This window comes from Eucalyptus grandis, chromosome 11 (assembly GCF_016545825.1).
Source record: "Eucalyptus grandis isolate ANBG69807.140 chromosome 11, ASM1654582v1, whole genome shotgun sequence".
Taxonomy (NCBI): domain Eukaryota; kingdom Viridiplantae; phylum Streptophyta; class Magnoliopsida; order Myrtales; family Myrtaceae; genus Eucalyptus; species Eucalyptus grandis.
This window is the reverse complement of record NC_052622.1, coordinates 27,941,539-27,961,663: the sequence shown is the minus strand read 5'-3', so window position 1 is coordinate 27,961,663 and position 20,125 is coordinate 27,941,539. Positions and strand designations below refer to the sequence as shown.

General features: G+C 41.3%; 2 protein-coding genes across 3 annotated transcripts; both read left to right on the top strand.

Moving 5' to 3' along the window:
- Window positions 1-9,933: 9,933 nt before the first annotated feature.
- On the top strand, window positions 9,934-13,691 carry LOC104425658 (IQ domain-containing protein IQM3). Its single transcript, XM_039304518.1, has 9 exons — window positions 9,934-10,597; window positions 10,717-10,831; window positions 11,055-11,120; window positions 11,232-11,320; window positions 11,926-12,013; window positions 12,109-12,255; window positions 12,342-12,434; window positions 12,781-12,882; window positions 13,018-13,691. The coding sequence occupies exons 1-9, from the start codon at window positions 10,368-10,370 to the stop codon at window positions 13,507-13,509; spliced, it is 1,422 nt and encodes a 473-aa protein (XP_039160452.1). The 5' UTR covers window positions 9,934-10,367; the 3' UTR covers window positions 13,510-13,691.
- A 2,495-nt stretch (window positions 13,692-16,186) lies between these two features.
- LOC104425657 (transmembrane protein 131) lies at window positions 16,187-19,888 on the top strand. Of its 2 annotated transcripts, XM_010038410.3 has the most exons (7): window positions 16,187-16,611; window positions 16,982-17,143; window positions 17,229-17,306; window positions 18,240-18,305; window positions 18,494-18,559; window positions 18,636-19,281; window positions 19,349-19,888. In XM_010038410.3, the coding sequence occupies exons 1-7, from the start codon at window positions 16,309-16,311 to the stop codon at window positions 19,393-19,395; spliced, it is 1,368 nt and encodes a 455-aa protein (XP_010036712.1). In that variant the 5' UTR covers window positions 16,187-16,308; the 3' UTR covers window positions 19,396-19,888. The 2 variants fall into 2 exon arrangements, with proteins under 2 accessions (XP_010036712.1, XP_010036711.1); XM_010038409.3 differs by having other exon boundaries at window positions 18,636-19,888.
- The last annotated feature ends 237 nt before the right edge of the window (window positions 19,889-20,125 follow it).

Below are 20,125 nucleotides of genomic sequence, written 5' to 3'. Positions count from 1 at the left end.
GTTCCAATTTAATGCATAAGGTCTATTATTCATTTTGTTGGAACTTTGAGGTATCCCCATGGAGTATGGGTTCAAATATGCACATTTAGGCTCTGGTTTATTTTAAGGAAAATGAATAATTTGTTATCTTTTTCCGAATTAGTTGTGTTTGGAAGTTCTTCCTCATTTGGTTTTACCCGTAATGTCGATAAATATATTAAAGCAACACATGTTTTTTCACAGATTGTTGATCATATGTAACTATTATTGCCAATGCTACTACTAATATTAAGAGCAACAACAATGATAACGACAAGAAGAAAAAAATGGCATGTCATGATTTAATGGCAATATTGCAAATGTCACAATAGAATATCTGAAATATCTCTTATTTCATATTTACCAACGGTCCGATGGTCACGATAATTGTCACAAAAGCTTTACCTGCAATTGTTTTAATTATTGCTATAACTTTTAGCGATGTTGCCCATAGTGGCAGTTGTCCAATTGCTAATAAATATTGACGATTATAATTTTGGCTAAAAGTGAAATCTTTTGTGGTGACCTTACAGTTACATCTTAGGGCGAAAAAAAAAATAATACGAAAAGGCCAAAAAAAAAAAAAAAAAAAAAAACGCTCATCCTGAAAAAGCACAAAGAAATAACTCCATAAAACATACACATGCCAGCCCCATGTCCCATACGTCAATTTCTCTCTCCTCTACGAACCGCCACCTTCAACGGCCCCCTTCCCCGCCACCACCGATGCCGCTAATGGCAGTTGCCTTCAACGTTTGTCCCTCTATTGCGGCAATCTTCGTCGGCGTCTCTCCGCCAATCGTGAACTCAAGAATGTCACAAGCTCTAATCGGAGGTCATTGATCTCTATGTCAAGTTAGGCGGATTACTACCGATCCAAAGTGTGCCATATTTTGGGGAGGGATGGGGGGAGGTGGTTAGGACCCCATTTATTAAATGGTTTTAGCAAATGAACCTACCATAACAAACCTTCAATATGAAACTTTTTTTAACACAATTTTATTTGCATCCTAAATAATCTCTCCCTTATATTTGATCTCCAGTTAGGCATGCTTCTCCTTGATTTAGGAACATTTTTAAACAAACTACCACAACGTGTATCTCCTAGTTGTTGCGTCAAAGGCATTGTATTAAACACAATGCCGACGTATCCGAAAATGATGTTGATTATGTGATTCATTCTTTAAAATATTCATCAAACATTAGTAAACATTGAGATTGACCCATCAATCAACTATTAGTACACATTGGGAGGCACCCATTAATGGATCATCAGCTCTAATTCCACTTAATGGGATGCGTGGTAGAAATCTAATACTTTTGTGTACAGAGATTATCAAGAGAGTCTAAGTTAGAACCTATCAATACATTTACTAAAAAACTTAATGAAAATTGCATTATAGGCCAAATAATATATATTAATTGCTCCATATCATATCACACCTCCTTTGTGAGACGTCTCATAAGGAATTTTCGTGCAACTTAGCAAGAAGAGAGAAAGAGGGAAAAAACCAAAATGTGATCTAAAGTCAGGCGACAAACACCTATTGGAGTAAGATTTAAAAATAGTTAATACAAAACGAAATTGAGTAAAACTAGATGATTTCTGCTTATATTTTATTGTCAATGTATACTACCTTATAAACATATGGTGTCTCCATTTGTGTTTTTATAAGAAAAGTTATTGAAAATTCTATTTTGTACACGAAACATAATTAATTTTTAATTTTTTAATTAGTAAAATCAAATGCTAAATCTTTTTCAAAAGGATATAACCAAGTCCTTTCAATGAAGAATATCAAAATGTGACATTCAGTATTTGCCTATATACAGCCTTAAACTGCGATCCAATGAGAGATCTTGCAATTCACACATAGGACAATTATTAAAATATAAAAATCGTGCCGAACATGAAAAGGGCAAATGCTATCCTATGGGCATGAGGTAAGCCAATTTAAATTCAAATCGACAGCTGGTGCAGGGCAATTCGCACATTAAAAGTCTCATCCACGTGGTACGACTAAAAGCAGGAAAAGCCAGGACAGCAGTCCCCACTCCTCAGGTCACATCACATAGGGGCTGTTTGGTTCAAGATTCCCAAAGCTTTCACCAAAGCCCCTTTTTTGGGAAAATTTCAATTGTTTGGTTCAAAGCATTTTGAGCCATACTTGGGGGAATGCTAGCATTTGGAATGCTAGTAGAATGTCTTTGAAAAGCCCAAAGCGGTCCCCACTGCTTTGGGCTTTCAAAGATTTTCGAATGCTCAAGAGGGATTAATGAATTTTTTTCTTCCAATATTGCCCTCGCCGATAATTACGTTTTCCTATTATACCCTCAAAATCTACTGTTCATTGTCTTCCTCGTTGAACTTATTTCTTCAACGAGTGAAGCTTAGCCGCGGAGCTCGCCGGCGGAGCCGATCGCCCACGCATCGCCGTCGCGAAGCACCGCCGTCGCGTGTGTCGCGGCCTCGGCGACGCGTCGCCCTAGGTCGCGCGACCCACGCGACAGGGCGAGCGGTGCTCGGCCGGCCGATCTGGTCGCCATGCACCGCCATCGCCAAGCGCCGCCGTCGCCACGCACCGCCGTCGCCAAGCACCGCCGTCGCCACGCACCATCGTCGCGTGGGTCGCGGCCTCGGCGGCGTCGCCGCTCGGTCGCGCGACCCACGCGACGGGCGAGCACCGCCTAATCGGGTCTCCACGCCGCGCGACCCACGCGACGGCGGTGCGTGGCAGCGCGGCCCCGGGCGGCGTCGCCACGAGGGCGCGCGACCCACAAGACAACAAGTGCGTGGGTCGCGCGACCCAGCGACGCCGCCCGAGGCCGCGACTCACGCGACGGCGGTGCGTGGGTCGCGCGACCCACCGCCTCCCCACCACCACAGCCACCGGTCGCCTCCCCACCACAGCCACCGGCCGCCTCCCCCACCACGGCCACCGCCTCCCCCACCGGCTCCGGCTGCCTCCCGAACGTTCCCACATCTTCTTCTCCTTTCTCCTTTTCTTTTTTCCTTTTTCTTTTCAGCTCAAAGCTCCTTCGTGAAATGCACAAAAATAAAAAGGGTTCCCAAACACTTTAACATTCACAAAATGCCCATTTTCCTAAAGATACTTGGGGAAATGCTTTTGCATTTCCCCAAAGTTGAACCAAACACCCCCATAGTCCGTCGGTAACAATTTAAAGTCCACCTTTTTATGTTATGTAATTTTAAATCAATGGCATTCGTTTTTTAGTTAGTTTCATTATTCACCAAACTCACTCTGAGACAAATAGAAAAGGGCAAGGTTTGGCTGCTTTTTGGACACGTGGCGATTTAGGCTACGCATGACAAAATTTCTGAAACAAAAATTGATTTATGACCAGAAATCAATTTCTTAATTTCTATTCCCCTGACAAGTTTCCGAGCAAAAAAACCCGTTTGATAACGACTCAAAATTTCTATTTTTGAAACAAAAATCCGTTTGATAACAAAACAAAATTTCTATTTCTAGGAATCAAGAAATTGATTAGATAATAACATAGGAAATCCTCAAATACAAAATAATAGTCGAAATAATACTAAAACAACATAGAAAATCCTCAAATACAAAATAATAGTCGGCATATTATTATCCATTGCCATTTTATTAGCAATTATTTTCCTAAGCGTATTTATTTGGTTTCCCTCCTCGGTCAATGTATCATTTGTAAGCTCATCCTGCGTAGGTTCAGACAAGTACTGCGGAAGCATGAATATGGGTGCCATCAATGGCGCCTATACAACCTTGTCATTTTATCAAAAACTAGTATTATACAAGATTATCAACAAAATAAAATTAATGGTGTAAAGGAATATATGAGAATTCTACCTTAAAGTAATGTTTATGATTAAGAACCAATCGAGGGAATGTCGGTTTATTTTGATTCTCGAATTGAATCAGTCCAGTTGCTCATCCCTAATTTCTTTATTGTTGCTCAATGAACCTTTAATGGCCCTTGCATGGCAAAGAAAGAGATTCTCTTGAATCTTTTGCCTTCGAATTAAAATTCAAAATTGTGTAACAATCTAATTATTTTGATTTTGCAAGAATTTTGAATCCGTAAAAAAATAAGGTTAAATTTATAGGCACGTTTTTTATTCATCTATTACGTAAGAACTTTTTCTTCAACTGGCCATGTGCGTGCCTTTTCTAGTAGGAAAGAGCCCAATTGTTTTTAAGTAAGTATTTAAGAACTTTGGTCGTTTTTTAAAATTGGGGACCCATTCGATTGCCTTTCATCCTAAAGAGGAAGTTATCAAAAGAAATTGAAAAAAAATGCAAAAAAAAAAAAAAAAACATGAACAAAATAAGAAAAAGAAAATTAGCAATAATTTGTGAAGTTGTGGTTATGAGTAAATTAAGTTAGCAATAAAGCGCAATGTTCTTTTATATGGTTTGATTTCAGTTTCTGATTTCTTCAATTTCTCTATTTCTGAAATAGAAATCTATTTCAGAAATAGAGAAATCAAATTGCGTTATCAAACGGATTTCTGTTCTAAACCTGTTCCGGGGAACAGAGAAATAGAAAAATCGAGAAACAGAAATTTTGTCATGCGTGCCCTTAGAGGTCTCTTGCAATGGCCTATCCGTAAAGTTTAAGAAAATAGACAGCTTATGCAGAGCGCCAACTTCAAGAAAGTCTAATCAACGTGCAATGCCAACTTCAAGAAAATAGATAGCTTATGCGAATTTCTTTCCTGCATGCCCCAAATGATTATAATGAAAGAGTATTATTATGGGAGGAAATTCAAAGAGCAACTATTTTGAATAATTTATCTTGGCTTTGCATGGACGATTTTAATGAAATTTTGTATCATTGGGAAAAAGTGGGAAAGAGGATGGTAGAACATTTTCGACTTACAGTGTTCAGAGATTTCTTACATACTTACTCTCTAATGGATCTGGATTGCAAGGGGTGTACTTTCACCTGAACATATAGAAGGGATGGAGATGAGAATGTTAAAAAGAGGTTGGATAGAGCTCTATGTACTATGGAGTGGATGATTGCCTATCCAAATGCAGAAGTCACAGCCCTATCGGCAATCGACTTTGACCATAGTCCTCTAATTCTGACAATTTTACCCAAAACTGAACATAAAAGAAGAGAATACAAATATGAAGCTTTTTGGGTAGAAAATGAGGAATGTAGGCGCATTGTGAAGAGAATATGTGTTGACTCAAAACCCCCACGAAGAAATATGGTTGAGAAACTACATCTAGTGGCAGAATAGCTTACTGAATGGAGTAAAAAAAGATTTTCCAATGCACAAAAAAGGATCTTCTAGCTGAAAAATGAATTTCAAACTTTGATGAATAGTCCCGAGATACATTATGATAATCAAAGAGTTCAGCAAATTAATCAAGAGATTGAATTACTATGGTGACAAGAGGAGATGTTTTGGGGAATGATATCTAGAATCAAGTGGTTGAAATGAGGGGATAGAAATACAAAGTTCTTTCATGCAACAACCATACAAAGGAGAAATAGAAACCGAATTTCCATGTTAATGAATGCGGAAGGGGAGTGGGTAAGGAATGATGAGAGTTTTAAGGAAATGACGAGAAACTTCTTCAACAATCATTATATGTCAGTGGGTCCTAGGAATTTTCAGCCCATCATAAGCCAAATTCCAACTTCGATTGATGCAACTATGAACCAAAAGCTAACTGAACCTGTCACTATGGTGGAGATTATTGCTACTACTCACTAGTTAGGAGCTACTAAAGCTCCTGGGTCGGATGATTTGAACGGCTTGTTTTATCAGCATAATTGGCAAGACATTAATCGAGATAGCTTTAGGGAGGTGTAGAAATTCTTCAAAACTGGACACATAAACCCAGATTTGAACAGAACCCAAATCACTCTCATCCCCAAAAACCCAAACCCAGAAAAGCTAAAACACATTCGACTTATAAGCCTTTGCAACTTTGCCTATAGATCATCTCCAAAATCCTTACAAACAGGTTGAAACCTTTATTACCAAACCTAATTGTAGCAGAACAAAGTGCTTTTGTGGGTGGTAGGCAAATTCAAGACTATTCTAATTGTACATGAGGTTCTTCATAGATTAAGAATATGCGATAGGAAAAGAAAATTCCAAGCTGTCCTCAAACTTGACATGCAAAAGGCATATAATCGAATAGAGTGGGACTTCCTTCGGGAGTGTCTAAGCAAGATGTGGTTTTGCGAAAAATGGGTGCAGTGGATCATACAGTGTGTTTCAACGGTTTCTTATAGCATTAAATTTAATGAGGAACCTATGCCATATTTTAAGCCATCTTGGGGTATTCGCCAAGGAGATCCATTATCCTCATATTTATTTATCATAATGGCTAATGTCCTTTCTTATATGATGAATCAAGCCATAGCAGCAGGTACGCTTCGTGGTATCAAATTGAATAACAATTGCCCCATTCTTTCACACTTATTATTTGCAGACGATTCTATCTTCTTCATAGATGGTACCGTAATGGAATGTCAAAATTTGGCAGCTATCCTACACCAGTACTGTTTTGCATCAGGCCAAGCTTTAAACCTAAATAAGTTAGGAATATACTTCAGTAAAGGCTGTCCAGAAAGACTAAGGAGGAATATGGTGTCAGAGCTAAGAGTTCCCGAAATCGACAAAATAGGGAAATATTTAGGAATCCCTTCGGGTTGGGGTGCCTCAAAGAAATAATTGTTTGCTTGGATACTTGCAAGAGTAAATATGAAATTGGAGAGTTGGAAGAAAAATTTGCTATCAAAAGCCGAGAAGGAAATACTTCTAAAATCAGTAGTGCAGGCAATCCCTCATTATGTGATGTCTATTTTTAAAATCCTAGTTTCAATTATTAAAGCCATTGAAAAGAAAATAGCAAATTTCTGGTGGAGGAATAGCAACAAAGCAGCTAGTCTACATTGGAGAAGATGGGAAGTTCTCAAGCTTAGAAAGGATGAAGGAGTCTTGGCTTTAAGGACCTACTCGCTTTTAACATAGCTATGCTAGGAAAATAAGCCTAGCAAATTTCTTAGCTTCCGGACATTCTCTAGAGTCAAATTATGAAAGGCCTCTATTTTCCAAACTGTGATTTTTGGCAAGCCGGGAAAGGGCCACGTCCATCGTGGGGTTGGCAAAGTCTTAATAGTAGGGAGATGAGCAATTGCCCCTCAAGTTATGTGGGCGGTTGGGAATGGACAAAAACTTTATGTTAGAGAAGATAAATATTTGAAGAGCAGACCTATTGGTGGTCCCGCAAAAAGAAATGAGTCACTAAAAGTGGTGGATTTGATAGATTTTGAAGCAGCAAAATGGAAAGAAGCCTTGTTGAGGTCTCTGTTTGATAATCAACTAGTGGCAGAAATTCTAGCTATCCCTATAAGCCTCCCAACTACTAAAGATAAATTGGTGTGGACAAATACTAAATCGGGGACTTAATCCGGAACTCAATGCCAACATCATCATATATATCAGTTTAATCCGGAACTCTGGAAGCATATCTGGCACTCAGAAATATCCCCTAAAATAAAATTCTTTTTGCCAACATTGGAAAACATACATAGGAGGAAGATAGTACCTGCACCTATATGCCCAATTTGCAATCTCGAACTGAAAACGATCAAGCATACGCTGCTAGTTTGCTGCTTTGCCCTTGGACGTCTCAGATCTAGAGCGAGCAACCCCTGCAAGTCGAGATAAATCGAGTGGGTTTAACCCGTTTTGATGAGTGGCTGTACAAAGTTAAAGCAAATCCAAGGAACTCACGAAATTTCAAACTTATTGCGACCGCCTTATGATGCATTTGGAAGGACATAAATCATTTTATCTTTAGGAAAAGTACCCTCAACCCACATCACGCCTTGTTTAGAGCCTCAACGTTACAAGAAAGTTTTGCGACTTGGAATCAAAAGCCAAAAAGCCGGACTTGGAATCAAAAGCCAAAAAGCCGGATGAAAGGCGACGACTTACCTCAAAAGTGGCAACCCCCGAGCCCTGGAACAATCAAAATAAAGATCGACGCCTCATTCTTTAGTAACATTATAGTAAACCCAATATCTATTTCAAGCCGAGAAAATGCAGAATATAACTACGAAGTACCTCTAGCCTTAGACCCAGACTTCGACTCAACTTGAAAAGCTGTAACAGCCAATTCCAACACTCCCCCAACCTCCATTCCAGCCATAGAAGTGGTCGATTGCAGCCCCAAAGTACTGCTACGTTATGCTCCAAACAGAGGAGAAGTTGGCTGCAGTTACGAAGCATCGCCAAGCTTCGATCTAACTAGGACAGAGGCCGACTACAGCTTTGAAGCATTGCCCTGCCCAGATTTGACTAGAGATGTGGTTGGCCGTGCCTCTGAAACACCACTGGGCCCTGATCTAAACAGAGGTGCAGCGCTAGCCCTCGATCTGAACAGAGGAGCGGACGACAATATTTCCTACCTGAACAGAGGTAAAAAAAAAATCACTCGAATGGATGTGTTTTATTGAAGACATCAACAACGTGACCAATCAATGGTAGAAAATCGGCGACCACGAATCAATTTGGTCTTCTAAAGTGAGAACTGGTTGACGCGTACCAGCTATATGACAACAGATTGATAGGGCTATTGACACAGCAGGGAACGTGACAACACGTTGACATGTCTATTGACGTGGAAGGCTATGCAACAGGTTGACATGGTAGAATAATATTGAGACTGGCATGGGTAGGCTACACAACAACAAGCTAATGTGTTGTTAACATGGCAGGCTACGCCACAACAAGCCGATGTGGTAGATGTGTGTTTGAGTTTGACATATGCATGAAAGTGACAATAGGCTACGAATGTGATAGATACATGTTTGGATATGTCGTGAGTAGGCTACGAGGCAACAAGCTAACGAGGTTGCTAACATGATAGGTAACACGACAACAAATCGCGCAGCTTTTGAAGTAGTAGAAATACATTAAGTCATGCGTGTGTAGGCTATACTTAATATGCTGACATGGCTATTGACATCATCGTCCGACGAGATGAACAATGTTGAAAATCATCATTGAGAGAGATATTAGTAATAATTGAAAAAGAGAGTGACATGAGATAGAAGGTGTACTCCAATGTGCACTTAGGCGCAGTCGATGCACTCAATTTTTCCTCAAGATCGCCTACTTGATGCTAAGATGAGAATATGAAAGGTTTGCTTCAGGTGTGCACTTAGGAGTGTATTGAGTACACTCGATGTACCCAAAATTTCCTTAAGATTGCCTAACTCTGATGCTAAATTATGAATTTACAGAAGAGAGAAATATGTAATTTTTATACATTCAATAATAAAGAGTACATGATATATTTATAGGCTTGACAAGAAGTATGTAATAAACAAGATATTATAATATCGATTATAATATGTAATAGAATAAGATAGTATAATATCGATTATAATCAATCATATATATGTATGATCATTAGAGATATGTGCACAATCTCGACATATATGGAGAATCAATGAATCTCCTAGATATATCTTTAATGGATTAAATCAAAAATTAGGAAAATTCTAAATGAGGGATTTTGAATTACAATCATTTTCTTAAGAAATTGTCTAAAGTGGATTTTTTTTTCATATAAAAATATGGGATGGTTAAGTCGTTTTAAATGAGGATCCACTGCTTGGCCAGCATTTGATTTCTTTTTTTTTTATTATTTGGTCAGGATATTTTTGTCCAAAATAAAATTTGGATAAAGATTAAAAAGAAAAAAGAAAATTTAAAAAGCCAAAAAAAGGAAAGAAATTTTAAACTTCTTTGGCGACAACATGAGACCAATTCTAGTTAGGTCTAATGCATCCAGAATAGATTAATGAAGTAGTTGTTACTTGTTAGGGGACAGAGGAATAAGGAGCGAGCACATGTCCCCATTCCTCGTTCTATTCTCGGCACGAGCCCCGCAGTAAAATACATAAGAGACTTTCGTGGGGTTCTCAAGACCCCGTCGATTAAATCCTCGTCTGTCTCCCTGTTTATCTCTGTCTCTCTCGATGCTCTGTTCTCCAACTCACGCTGTACGTTCCTTCATTTGAATCGGAGCTGTTCCTCTCCCTCTCTGTCTCTCGAGATGCTCTGTTCTCCAACTCACGCTGTACGTTCCTTCATTTGAATCGGAGCTGTTCCTCTCCCTCTCTCTCTCTCGAGATGCTCTGTTCTCCAACTCACGCTGTACGTTCCTTCATTTGAATCGGAGCTGTTCCTCTCCCTCTCTCCCTCTCTCTCTCTCTCTGGTTCTTAAGTTTCTCCAATGCACGTCGAGGGGCGGACGCAGGCCATCACAAACGACGACCTTCGCATCTCGCGATCGCCTCTTTAAATGGGCGCTGTGGCCTCGGCCCTCCGCTTCCCGTACCTCCTCCGGAGCTCCGACTCCGGGGCGGCCGATCCGGGCGATGGGGAGATCAATTCCCGTGGCCCGAGCACCAGCCGGGACTGGTCGCCGGTGCTCCTCGGGACGGCCGCCGCCGTGAAGCTGCAGAAGGTGTACCGGAGCTACCGCACTCGGCGCTGGCTCGCGGATTCCGCCGTCGTCGCCGAGGAGTTCTGGTGGGTCGCTCGGAACTCTGTTTCTGATGCGTACAGTCTCTCTGCATGTAAATTATTCGAATTGCTGCTGGAGATTAATCGTCCGGGAGCTTGTGAGAACGGTTCACGAAATATTGCAGGTGGCAAGCGATAGATTACGCGAGGCTGAGCCACAGCACCATATCCTTCTTCAACTTTTCCAAACCTGAAACCGCCGCTTCCCGGTGGAATCGGGTTAGCTTGAATGCTTCCAAGGTGCGTGGACTGTATCTTTCAATGGACATATCAGATAATTATCGATTGCGTCATTTGGGTCATCGTTTTGCTTGTCCTTTCTTGTCTGCTTTTTTCTTAATCTTGTGCTTGTCGTTTTATTCTGAGTTATTTCTTTTTTTATTTAAATCCACCGTTTTCTTTTCTCGTAAAACTGATGAACTACCCATGTAGTCACGTTAATTTAATTAAACTGTTTGAGCAGGTCGGGAAGGGTTTGTCCACGGACGCGAAAGCACAGAAATTGGCTTTTCGGCATTGGGTCGAAGCTGTAATCACTCTTTAAGCTCAACAAATGTTGCAACTGGTTATTTTGGATGTAATTAATTTCTGAATTTTTTCTAGTTGCGTGGTGAGGTTTAATGTTCCCGTGTTAATATAGATTGATCCGAGGCATCGATACGGCTATAACCTGCAGTTTTACTACGAGAAGTGGTGTAATTCGGATGCTGGTCAGCCATTCTTTTACTGGTGAGCTTAGCTAATCTCTTTTGGGCTCTCTTGATGTTTAGATAAAATGGATGAAGCACAGAGGCATAATCTCTGTACATATAGTTAGTTTTAGCCCATATAGGTCTAGGTTTGGCATGGGGTCTCCCTGATGTGCCTGTTGGCTGCTGGGTTGAACTCACCAAGTAGCTTGGCTGTGACGAGCTACGAAATCCGACAACAATTTCTGCTGATCATTTTGTGGGCTGCTGCCTGACAGTATCACGACGTTTTTAGATTCTGCAATGCTCTCTTTGGATGCTGCTTAGATCAAATGATTGGAAATTAACTTCTTCATCTCAGTCATATTGTTGTTTTGCACTTCACAATATTCAGCTTGTTATTTAGCATTTGAGCATGATTGAGGACAAGTAAAATTTGACTGGTAGAACTCTCAGAAGATGACAGAAAGTGTATGCAACACATTGGCATGAAATTACAAAAGGCCAGGGGTGATTATTAAACCTAAAGATCACGATCGCTTTGTCACTGATTTCCTTATTTTCCTGTGATGCATTAAATGTACCAGGGTATTATGTCAAGCATTCTGTCTTCAAGCTTAGTGGTTGTTTATTTTCTTTCTTCAGGTTGGATTTAGGAGATGGCAAGGATCTTGATCTTGAGGACTGTCCGAGATCCAAACTTCGACAGCAGTGCATTAAGTATCTAGGACCTGTATGAAACTCATGATTGACCGCTTAAATGGCAAATATCTCACCTCCAATTTGCATCCGCAGTTAATGATTTTGTTTTTCTCTTTATTTTTCCAGCAAGAGCGAGAGCATTATGAATACCTTGTTATCAAAGGGAAACTCATACACAAGCTGACTGGAGAATTGCTGGACACAAATAAAGGAGCTCAAGGTGCTAAATGGATATTTGTGGTGAGCCCCTCACATAAAATTTATGCTGGTCAGGTATGTATGTATATTGCTAGAAGTGTGACCATGGTCGGTTCTTTGTGTGTTTATCAGTTGCTGAGTCAGGACTGCTAACTGTCCAGAAAAAGAAGGGAGAATTTCAACATTCCAGCTTTCTCGCTGGAGGAGCCACATTGGCTGGGGGAAGGCTAACGGTCGAGCAAGGAATTCTCAAGGTAATTAACTGCGTAGCCAGTTGAGCATGATCCATTGCTCATTTGAAAGTTCAATTTTTTCTTAATACTTGCACTATGCGGATTCATATGCACATAGAGTCGTAGACAGTGGCTGCAAACATTCAAATTTCCTGCTCTGGTTTCAGACTCTTGATTACGTGCTGCTTGTGATGTTCATTTTAATTCAAAATGACTACTTGATCACGTAGATTCAATTGTTTTCACTTCACCAAGAGGCAGTATTGGCTGGTCTTGGAGCAATTTGCATCTAAATCATCGACTCATGCAGTTAAAGAGTCGTGATTTCTATTATGGCACCTGATCCTTACAGTTCATAAAATTTCAGTCAATCTCCGCACGTAGTGGACACTACCGACCAACACCTGAGAGCCTCAATCGATTTCTATCTTTTCTAAAAGAAAAGGGAGTAAATTTAGATGAAGTTCAGGTACGATGCACATTCTTTGTCCAGCTATCATCTTGGCTTGGTGCTCTAAACTTTGAACACAGCTTCTTCTATCTATCGGACTTTCTTGATTTGTCCATTTGCAATTCTCGTTATGATCTTCACAATCTGCCGCAGATCTTAAAGGCAGAGGAAGATTCTGAAGCTGATGAAGACAAGAGATCAGGTATTGAAAAGGTTTCAGATGAAGGCCCTCGCAAACCGGAACATCTGGCGATTGAAATTCCGAGCCATGCAGAAAAAATTGCTCTCTTCGAGTCATCCCAGGAGGCAACCCCTCAAGCAGAAACCACTTGCGAAAGGACCTTTTCTGGCGGCCTTCGGAGCCCGGGAACCCCAGTGCCTAGGAATGCAATCCTGCAGAGAATCAACTCGAAGAACGCGACAAGGTCGTACCAACTGGGGCACCAGCTCTCTCGTAAATGGTCGACAGGAGCTGGCCCTAGAATCGGCTGCGTGGCCGACTACCCTGTTCAACTTAGAGAAAAAGCATTGGGTTTCGTTAAATTATCCCCTCTATATCCATCTACCTCCGAGCGCAAATCACCCTATTCCAACTCTCGTGACGACGGTTTCTCCCGGGCCGCGATTCCAACTTCGGTAATCTGATTAATCTAATTATTGTAAGTACCCCTTGTAGTCTCTTGATTTTTATGTTTTTCAATTTTGTGAAATGCGTTGCATCTTTTAGTCAAATGGACCAATGACACTGAAGAGTAGCTTGTGACCCATTTGCCTATGCATTTAACCACAAGTGAGGCTACTAAAAAGGGATGATGTAACTTTGTGTACACACTGTACAGTTTTTTCCATTATAGTTTCGGCTATAAAAAGGGTTGACATAACTTTTAAAGCGTACTTGGTAAGAACTTTTTAAGGCGCTGTAACTTTAAAACATGTATCACCAGTTACACAAATAACAACACTCCAAGCAAAGTCATGTTACCGTACAACTATAGTCATGCCGATTGGGATACAGATATCTCGATTGCAGAAGAAGAATCTCTTTCCGATTATCTCGTTTCAATAATGAGTGCAAATTGCGTCCTTCTTCTATATGCACTGAATGATTAGATGGAATTGAATAGTGCAAAATTCCATATGCCCTAGAAAGTGGGAGCACTTTACCGATTCGGGACAATTGATGATCATGTCAACTAGTCCTACATTGATTCATTAGGCAAGCTACTGTTTAGCTCGTGTTTTGATATTGAGATATAGGTAATGTAAATAAGATGAGGGAATTGGAGGGAATGGAATCGGGTGAGAAATATATGAGGAATTGTGATATGTTCATGAGAAAGAAATGTAGGTAAATTTTAAAATTTACCATTTCTCGCCCTCCACCAATTTATAATCTTCTTCTCGTTGGTTTTCAAACAAAGCACACCATATTATAAAAGGGTAATAGGCACCCGAAGCTTCTAAACTTTTTCAAATTGTTCAATTAGATCCCTCAACTCTTCTTATTTTATTTTTTTTTATTTTTTTTTTATTTTTTTATCTTTGTAGGATGGATTCTTGAAACTCTGTACTCTTGTTTTTGGTCCTCTTGTTAATTAAAAAAAAATGATGACGTGGATCAGCACATTAGAACTGGCTAGACAAACGAGTTATAATATGTATTCTTCATGTACTGTCCAAGCACAAACGCACACAACGAAAGAGAAAACCGGTGGTGGCATTGTAACTAACACCTTGTCCAGCATTGCTGCGGTTAGGCACTCCTAAATTGTAAGTTGCAAAAGGGCACGCAAAATTTCCATAATTAGAAACAAGAACACATAATTAAGTAGAGAGATTTATGAACTTAATTTGAAATCTATCGTTCTTGTTGCGGAACAACAACAATCAAAAACACAAACGTTTTTCCTCTATACTCTCTATTTATTGGTAAATTAGGCTGCGTTTGGTTGTCCGGATTTCTAAACATGATAGAATTAGATAAGATAAGATAATAAATTCATTATATCCCATCCACTATTTGGTGAATTACGGATTTAAAGTCGGATATCCTTATATTCTATCCAATCTAGCGTTTGGTGAACTAATAATTTAAAGTCGGATATTTTAAAAACAATAACATTAGGCAAGTACAAATTTGTAAGTTTAATATTCACAAAATCATCAAAAGCAATATATCCTTTTCAAATTAATAGATTCTCATTGAATTTCATAATTACTTATTGTAATAATTTTTTCTGTTCATTTGAAATAATCTTTTGGTTACCCCCTTCAATATCAAACGTTTTTAGAATAACTTCAATTTCAATAGATTCACTTTGAAACATGAATTCATTTTCTCTCTTACAAGTTTTTTATTTGTTTCCATTTTGTTACATGTCCAATACCAAATCAAACAAATGCCCAATTAGAACAAAGTATAATGTCCAAAGTTCATTTGCTTTTTTTTTTTTTTCCAACTGTCATGAGAATGTAATGATAGTTAGTCACGTTAATGGACGATCTCTGAACAATTCACTTTTATAAAATATATTACATTTGTTGAGAATTGGCCAGCTGCATTTTAACTGAAGTAAACTCATGTTTATATAAAACAGTAGATGTGAAGTGTCTTTGACACAAGGCTCCTTTTAAGTTCGTCATTGACTCCTCCGTTTAGGGGAGATTGTTTCATTTGCAATTTCTACTTTGGAGTTTTTTCTAAATGAAGAAAGTCACTTCAAATTTCGAACAAATAACGAATTGAGATTTTTTTTCCTGTTGATAAATATTCATTGTAAAATATTCAAATGTGTCGCATTAAATGACGCTCTGAAACCGAGTCTGGAAAAATGTGCAAAAGCCAAAACTACAACCAAAGAGGTAAATACCAACAGTGTGTTGTGCGGTCCTCTTCCTTCCACGTACTCCCCAAACCCGCATTGAAACCGGGAAGACGGACAGCCCGGGCCGTACAATCAGCACCCGCCACGTGGCGCCCCGACGGCCCGCCCACGTACCCCGTCTCGCACCTCGAGGCGACCAGTTCCACCCCTCATGCGGCCCCCCTCCCCGCCATCCCCGCCCACTCCTAATCCGAAGAAGGGCGCCGGCACGTGCGCGCCCCCTCCCGCACGTGAGGCCCGTCCTACGTGGCGCGACCCGGGGAGACGTGGCGGCCTGATCGACACGGTGATTGGGAAGGGTTTGGGCGCGACGGGTTACCAGTTAGCACGGGGGGTGGTCCCCATCCCGAGCCGTCCCGACACGTGTCGCGCGCTCACGATCCGTGGGCGCGAAATCAAACCCAGTCTTCTTTTAGTAGACAGACAGACAGACACCCTCTCTCTCTCCTTTCCTCCCTCTCTCTATCTCTCTCTGTCTCTCTCCAGAGTACGCACTCCCCGCACTTCTCCGCGCTTTCCTTCGCGCGAAGTAACAGCGTGGGCTGCTTCGCTCTGTTCCATGGCGGCGCTTCCGACGGATGCGGAGCCGGCGGCGTCGGCGGCGGCGGATCGGATGGTCAAGATCGAGATGGAGGCGGCGGAGGCCCTGGCCGGCCTGGCGCATTTCACCTCGCGGCGGAGCGCCGGAGGCTCCGGCGGGAAATGGGGGCGCGGGGCCAGGAGGATGACGAAGCGAGCCAAGAGCGAGTCGCCGCCGGCGCCGCAGCCGCAGCCGCAGCCGCAGCGGCGGACGCCGAGTCGGTCGGCGTTGGAGCCCGGTCCCGCCTGCGGCTCGGCGGCTCGGCGCGCGGATCCTCCCGAGGTTAGTAGTGTCCTGAGATTTCGGCTCGATTCGTAGTTGCCAGTTATTCATGATTGTTTTCTATCACTCTACTGTGATTGATTAGACCGAGGATTAGGCTTGGTTTTCGGTTGCGAATATGGTTTATGGGATTAACCTTATGAAAATGTTATGCTTCGGCGAATCAATATCGAGTGCTGACGTGTTGACTGTAGATAGATACTGTTTCGTCATGGCAAGCTTAAATGATTATCCAGTGTTGACAATGGTGGATAGATGTTATTTCGGCAATGGCGAGTCTTTGGGACTATCGTATTTTGCCAAGTTCCATTGTTTTTTCAAGACTTGTGACCGGTTAGATCAAATACGAGCGACCCTTGTTCTGTGGCAGGAATCCTTGTGCGAGCAGCAGCTTGAAAACATGAGTGTTAATGTAGTGGCAGAGCAAGTGAAGGCTGAAGAGGACACTGATCTGTTAAATGGTGGGAGCAACATGTGCAGCACAAGTTACTTGTCCCTAGGTGTCAGCCGTTCAAGACAAAATCTAAACGAGGTGCTATGTCGTCCTTTAGCTACCTCTTCTCTTGTCGTCTTTGTAAAGCTTCATTTGGATCTCTCTGTCTCTCTCTCCCGCTCAGGCTGAAAAAGAAGAGAAGAGGCTTCGGCGGGTGTTAGCAAACAGGGAATCAGCAAGGCGTACGATTCGCCGGCGGCAGGTGAGAAGCTCTCTTTCTGCTCGTTGGCAGCAGTGTGCTTTCTTCTGCTTTGGTTTGTTTTTTCTGACTGTCTATGTCTACATACATTATCTCGTGAGGTAGTTTCTTCTGATCTCGCAAGCTTGCAAGTGACTATTTTTCAATTACCTTGAAGATTCATATATGTGTAGTTTTATGGTTTTCTTATTGTGACCTTTTTGTTTTCCCTGTTACAAGCAAGAGGACTTTAAATGTTTTTTGGGGTGACGTGCATTGGTGGATGACCCTACTATAAGAAATTAATGGTCATAGGGAAAATTTGAAAAATGAAGCAAATATTGGTTTATGATTGTGGCAACACTTTGGCAAGTATAATTTAACAATAAAAAGGGTTCTGCGTGATTGAGAAACATCTGCAAGGACCCAAAATACCTCAGCTACATCAGAATCTAGCCACCTCCTTACCCTTCAGATGCTTGCATACCTATAAATTCTCCCATTCTGAATATGAAACAATTTGGTATGTGGACGAGAAGGAGTGTATGGTTTTTTGGTACACATATGGATGGCAAACAATCAGCGTTGCTTGGGCTGTATGTGTTATTTAACAAGCTCTCTGATTGTATGTGACAGATTTTATACATTTTGAGAGTTGATCGGATATCTTTCTTTTCTCATAGATAGCGATTCCAGGCCATTTTGCAATATGTTGGTTGGTATTCTTCCTAGGGAGATTTTCTAGGTCTCCTTTTTATCAAGTCTTGATCAAGGTTGTCAAATCATTAGTATGTTTAATTCCCCTGTTATAGGCTGTGCCACTGAATTCCTTAATAATGAATTACTTCTTGTTAATGCTAATGTCAATGCTCAATAAGCTGTTCCCTTTAATCGGGTTAACCTTATATGTTGCTGTTAATTTTGTTTTCCCGTTAAGTGGAGAATTAATTTCTGCAGGCTTTATGCGAAGAACTGACCAGGAGAGCTGCTGAGCTTACTCAAGAAAATGAGAAGCTAAAGAAAGTAAGCAAGCCTTTTCTTTCCTGTAATTGTAGGTGACTGTGCATTTTAGAATGAATATCGAGTTTTGTGTTAATTTCATGGACCGAAGCTCTAGTTTAAACTCCCAATCTTTTCTCTTCCGTCTGACACATGTGAAATGCTGTTGAGAACCATGAACTTTTTCTTTAATGCTCATATCCTTGGAGCAGGGAAAGGAGTCAGCTTTGAGAGAGTATCAGTTACTGGAGACTACAAATAAGCAGCTTAAAGCACAGGTATGTATAGCTGATTTTAAAATTGTAGGTAAGATGCCAAATATTTTTCTGTGGATGACATCTCCTGATTTGGCAGATGGCAAAGTCAATGACGCTGGAGGAAGAGGTTACACCACCAGCTGAGCGAAGGCAAGCACCTGCTCAGATGTCTACTCCACAGGTAAATTGCCCGTTGCTGTGGTATAGGAGTCCATTTGCACCACTTTTCTGGCCTCCAGTGTTTCAATCAACAAACACGGGCCAATCACAAGAGGGTCCTCTTGGTACTCCTGGTGTCTCACCAAGTGCAACAGTGCCAGCGTTTTGCAAGCTCAATACATTTCATGAACAAGAAACCTTGACAAACGAGTCTATACCAAGGCCTCCTTTGTATATATTCCCATGTCCGTGGTTCTTCACTGTTCCCGATCCAGGAAGTGTGCAGCACCAGGAGGCTTCTTGTTGCCCCAGAGATAAAGAAGATGAAGACTCCACAACAAACCAAGTCAGCGATAATTCTTCCAGAACTGTCACACAGACCGAGGATAGCAATTCCCATGTGCCTATCGTGGTCAAGTCAGAAGCTTCTAGCCCCACCAGATGCAGAATAAAGAATGATCTTAATGAAATCCCAGTCGAGTCTCCATCGGATGGGGGTGACCTGCATGAAGAAGTGACTCCTACACCTGCGCTCCCAAGTTCCATCGGGACTGGATCTTGTGTCAAACATGAGAATGGAATAAGTGAGGACCTTGCCGCTCCTAAATGTGAAGTAATTTCCTCGAGTGTTAGTGACGCATCTTTTGTCAGGAAAGAGAATCATCAACAATTGGATGCATACACCAGAAAGAAGCTAGCTGATGCGGTTGCGGCAGCAGAGGCGAGGAAAAGGAGGAAAGAGATCACGAGGCTAAAGAGCATCCACGGCCGTCAATGTCGGTTGCTCTGTTGAAATTCTCGGAAGGATTGTGAAATAGGATGAGAAAAATAAAAACTAGGCCAGAAGAGGGTTCAGTTTCTTTGGTATTTACCGTGACCATGAGTTCCGTCACAAGATGACGTGGTTGAGCTTCTTCTTACCTCGGCGCTCTAATGCCAAGCTAAGTCGGTTTCTTCTCTATTTTTGGCATGAGAAGGTACGGGAGAGAGAGAGAGTCTTTCAGCGCCCTTTTATTTGGAGGCAAAGCCTGAAAGGTGTGAGTTTTGCTTATCGTGACTTTTTGAGGCTGAATTAACACGAGCAGAGAAGAGAAAGATGACTAAAGATAGCACATTGAAGTCTTGCTTCAGATTGTAGTAGAAGCTAATGTATGGATAGTTGGATACCCACGCAAGTTTTGCTTTTTTGCATTCTCCTCTTCCTATTGATAAAAGCCAGCTAGCGTCGAGTGCTCTGTTCTCGCCAGTCGCCATGAGGCGTGAGTACGATGCTGGTCCCCTGCGACCATTAACAACGCCTATTTTCTGTCAAGTCTTTGTATATCCGACTATTTCTGCAACTTTGCAAAACGGTTCATAAATCGCTGGTTAATATTTTTGTGCAATTTGGGGGAAGAGATTTTGGACTCTGATTTCACGGATAAAATT

What these genes read in the sequence shown, in the direction of transcription:
- LOC104425658 (XM_039304518.1), top strand. Translation starts at nt 10,368, where the DNA reads ATGGGCGCTGTGGCCTCGGCCCTCCGCTTCCCGTACCTCCTCCGGAGC. An exon ending in GTCGTCGCCGAGGAGTTCTG is followed by an intron (nt 10,598 to 10,716) that starts GTGGGTCGCTCG and finishes GAAATATTGCAG; the next exon opens with GTGGCAAGCGATAGATTACG. An exon ending in TCGAGCAAGGAATTCTCAAG is followed by an intron (nt 12,435 to 12,780) that starts GTAATTAACTGC and finishes ATAAAATTTCAG; the next exon opens with TCAATCTCCGCACGTAGTGG.
- LOC104425657 (XM_010038409.3), top strand. Translation starts at nt 16,309, where the DNA reads ATGGCGGCGCTTCCGACGGATGCGGAGCCGGCGGCGTCGGCGGCGGCG. An exon ending in GGCGCGCGGATCCTCCCGAG is followed by an intron (nt 16,612 to 16,981) that starts GTTAGTAGTGTC and finishes GTTCTGTGGCAG; the next exon opens with GAATCCTTGTGCGAGCAGCA. An exon ending in CAAGACAAAATCTAAACGAG is followed by an intron (nt 17,144 to 17,228) that starts GTGCTATGTCGT and finishes TCTCCCGCTCAG; the next exon opens with GCTGAAAAAGAAGAGAAGAG.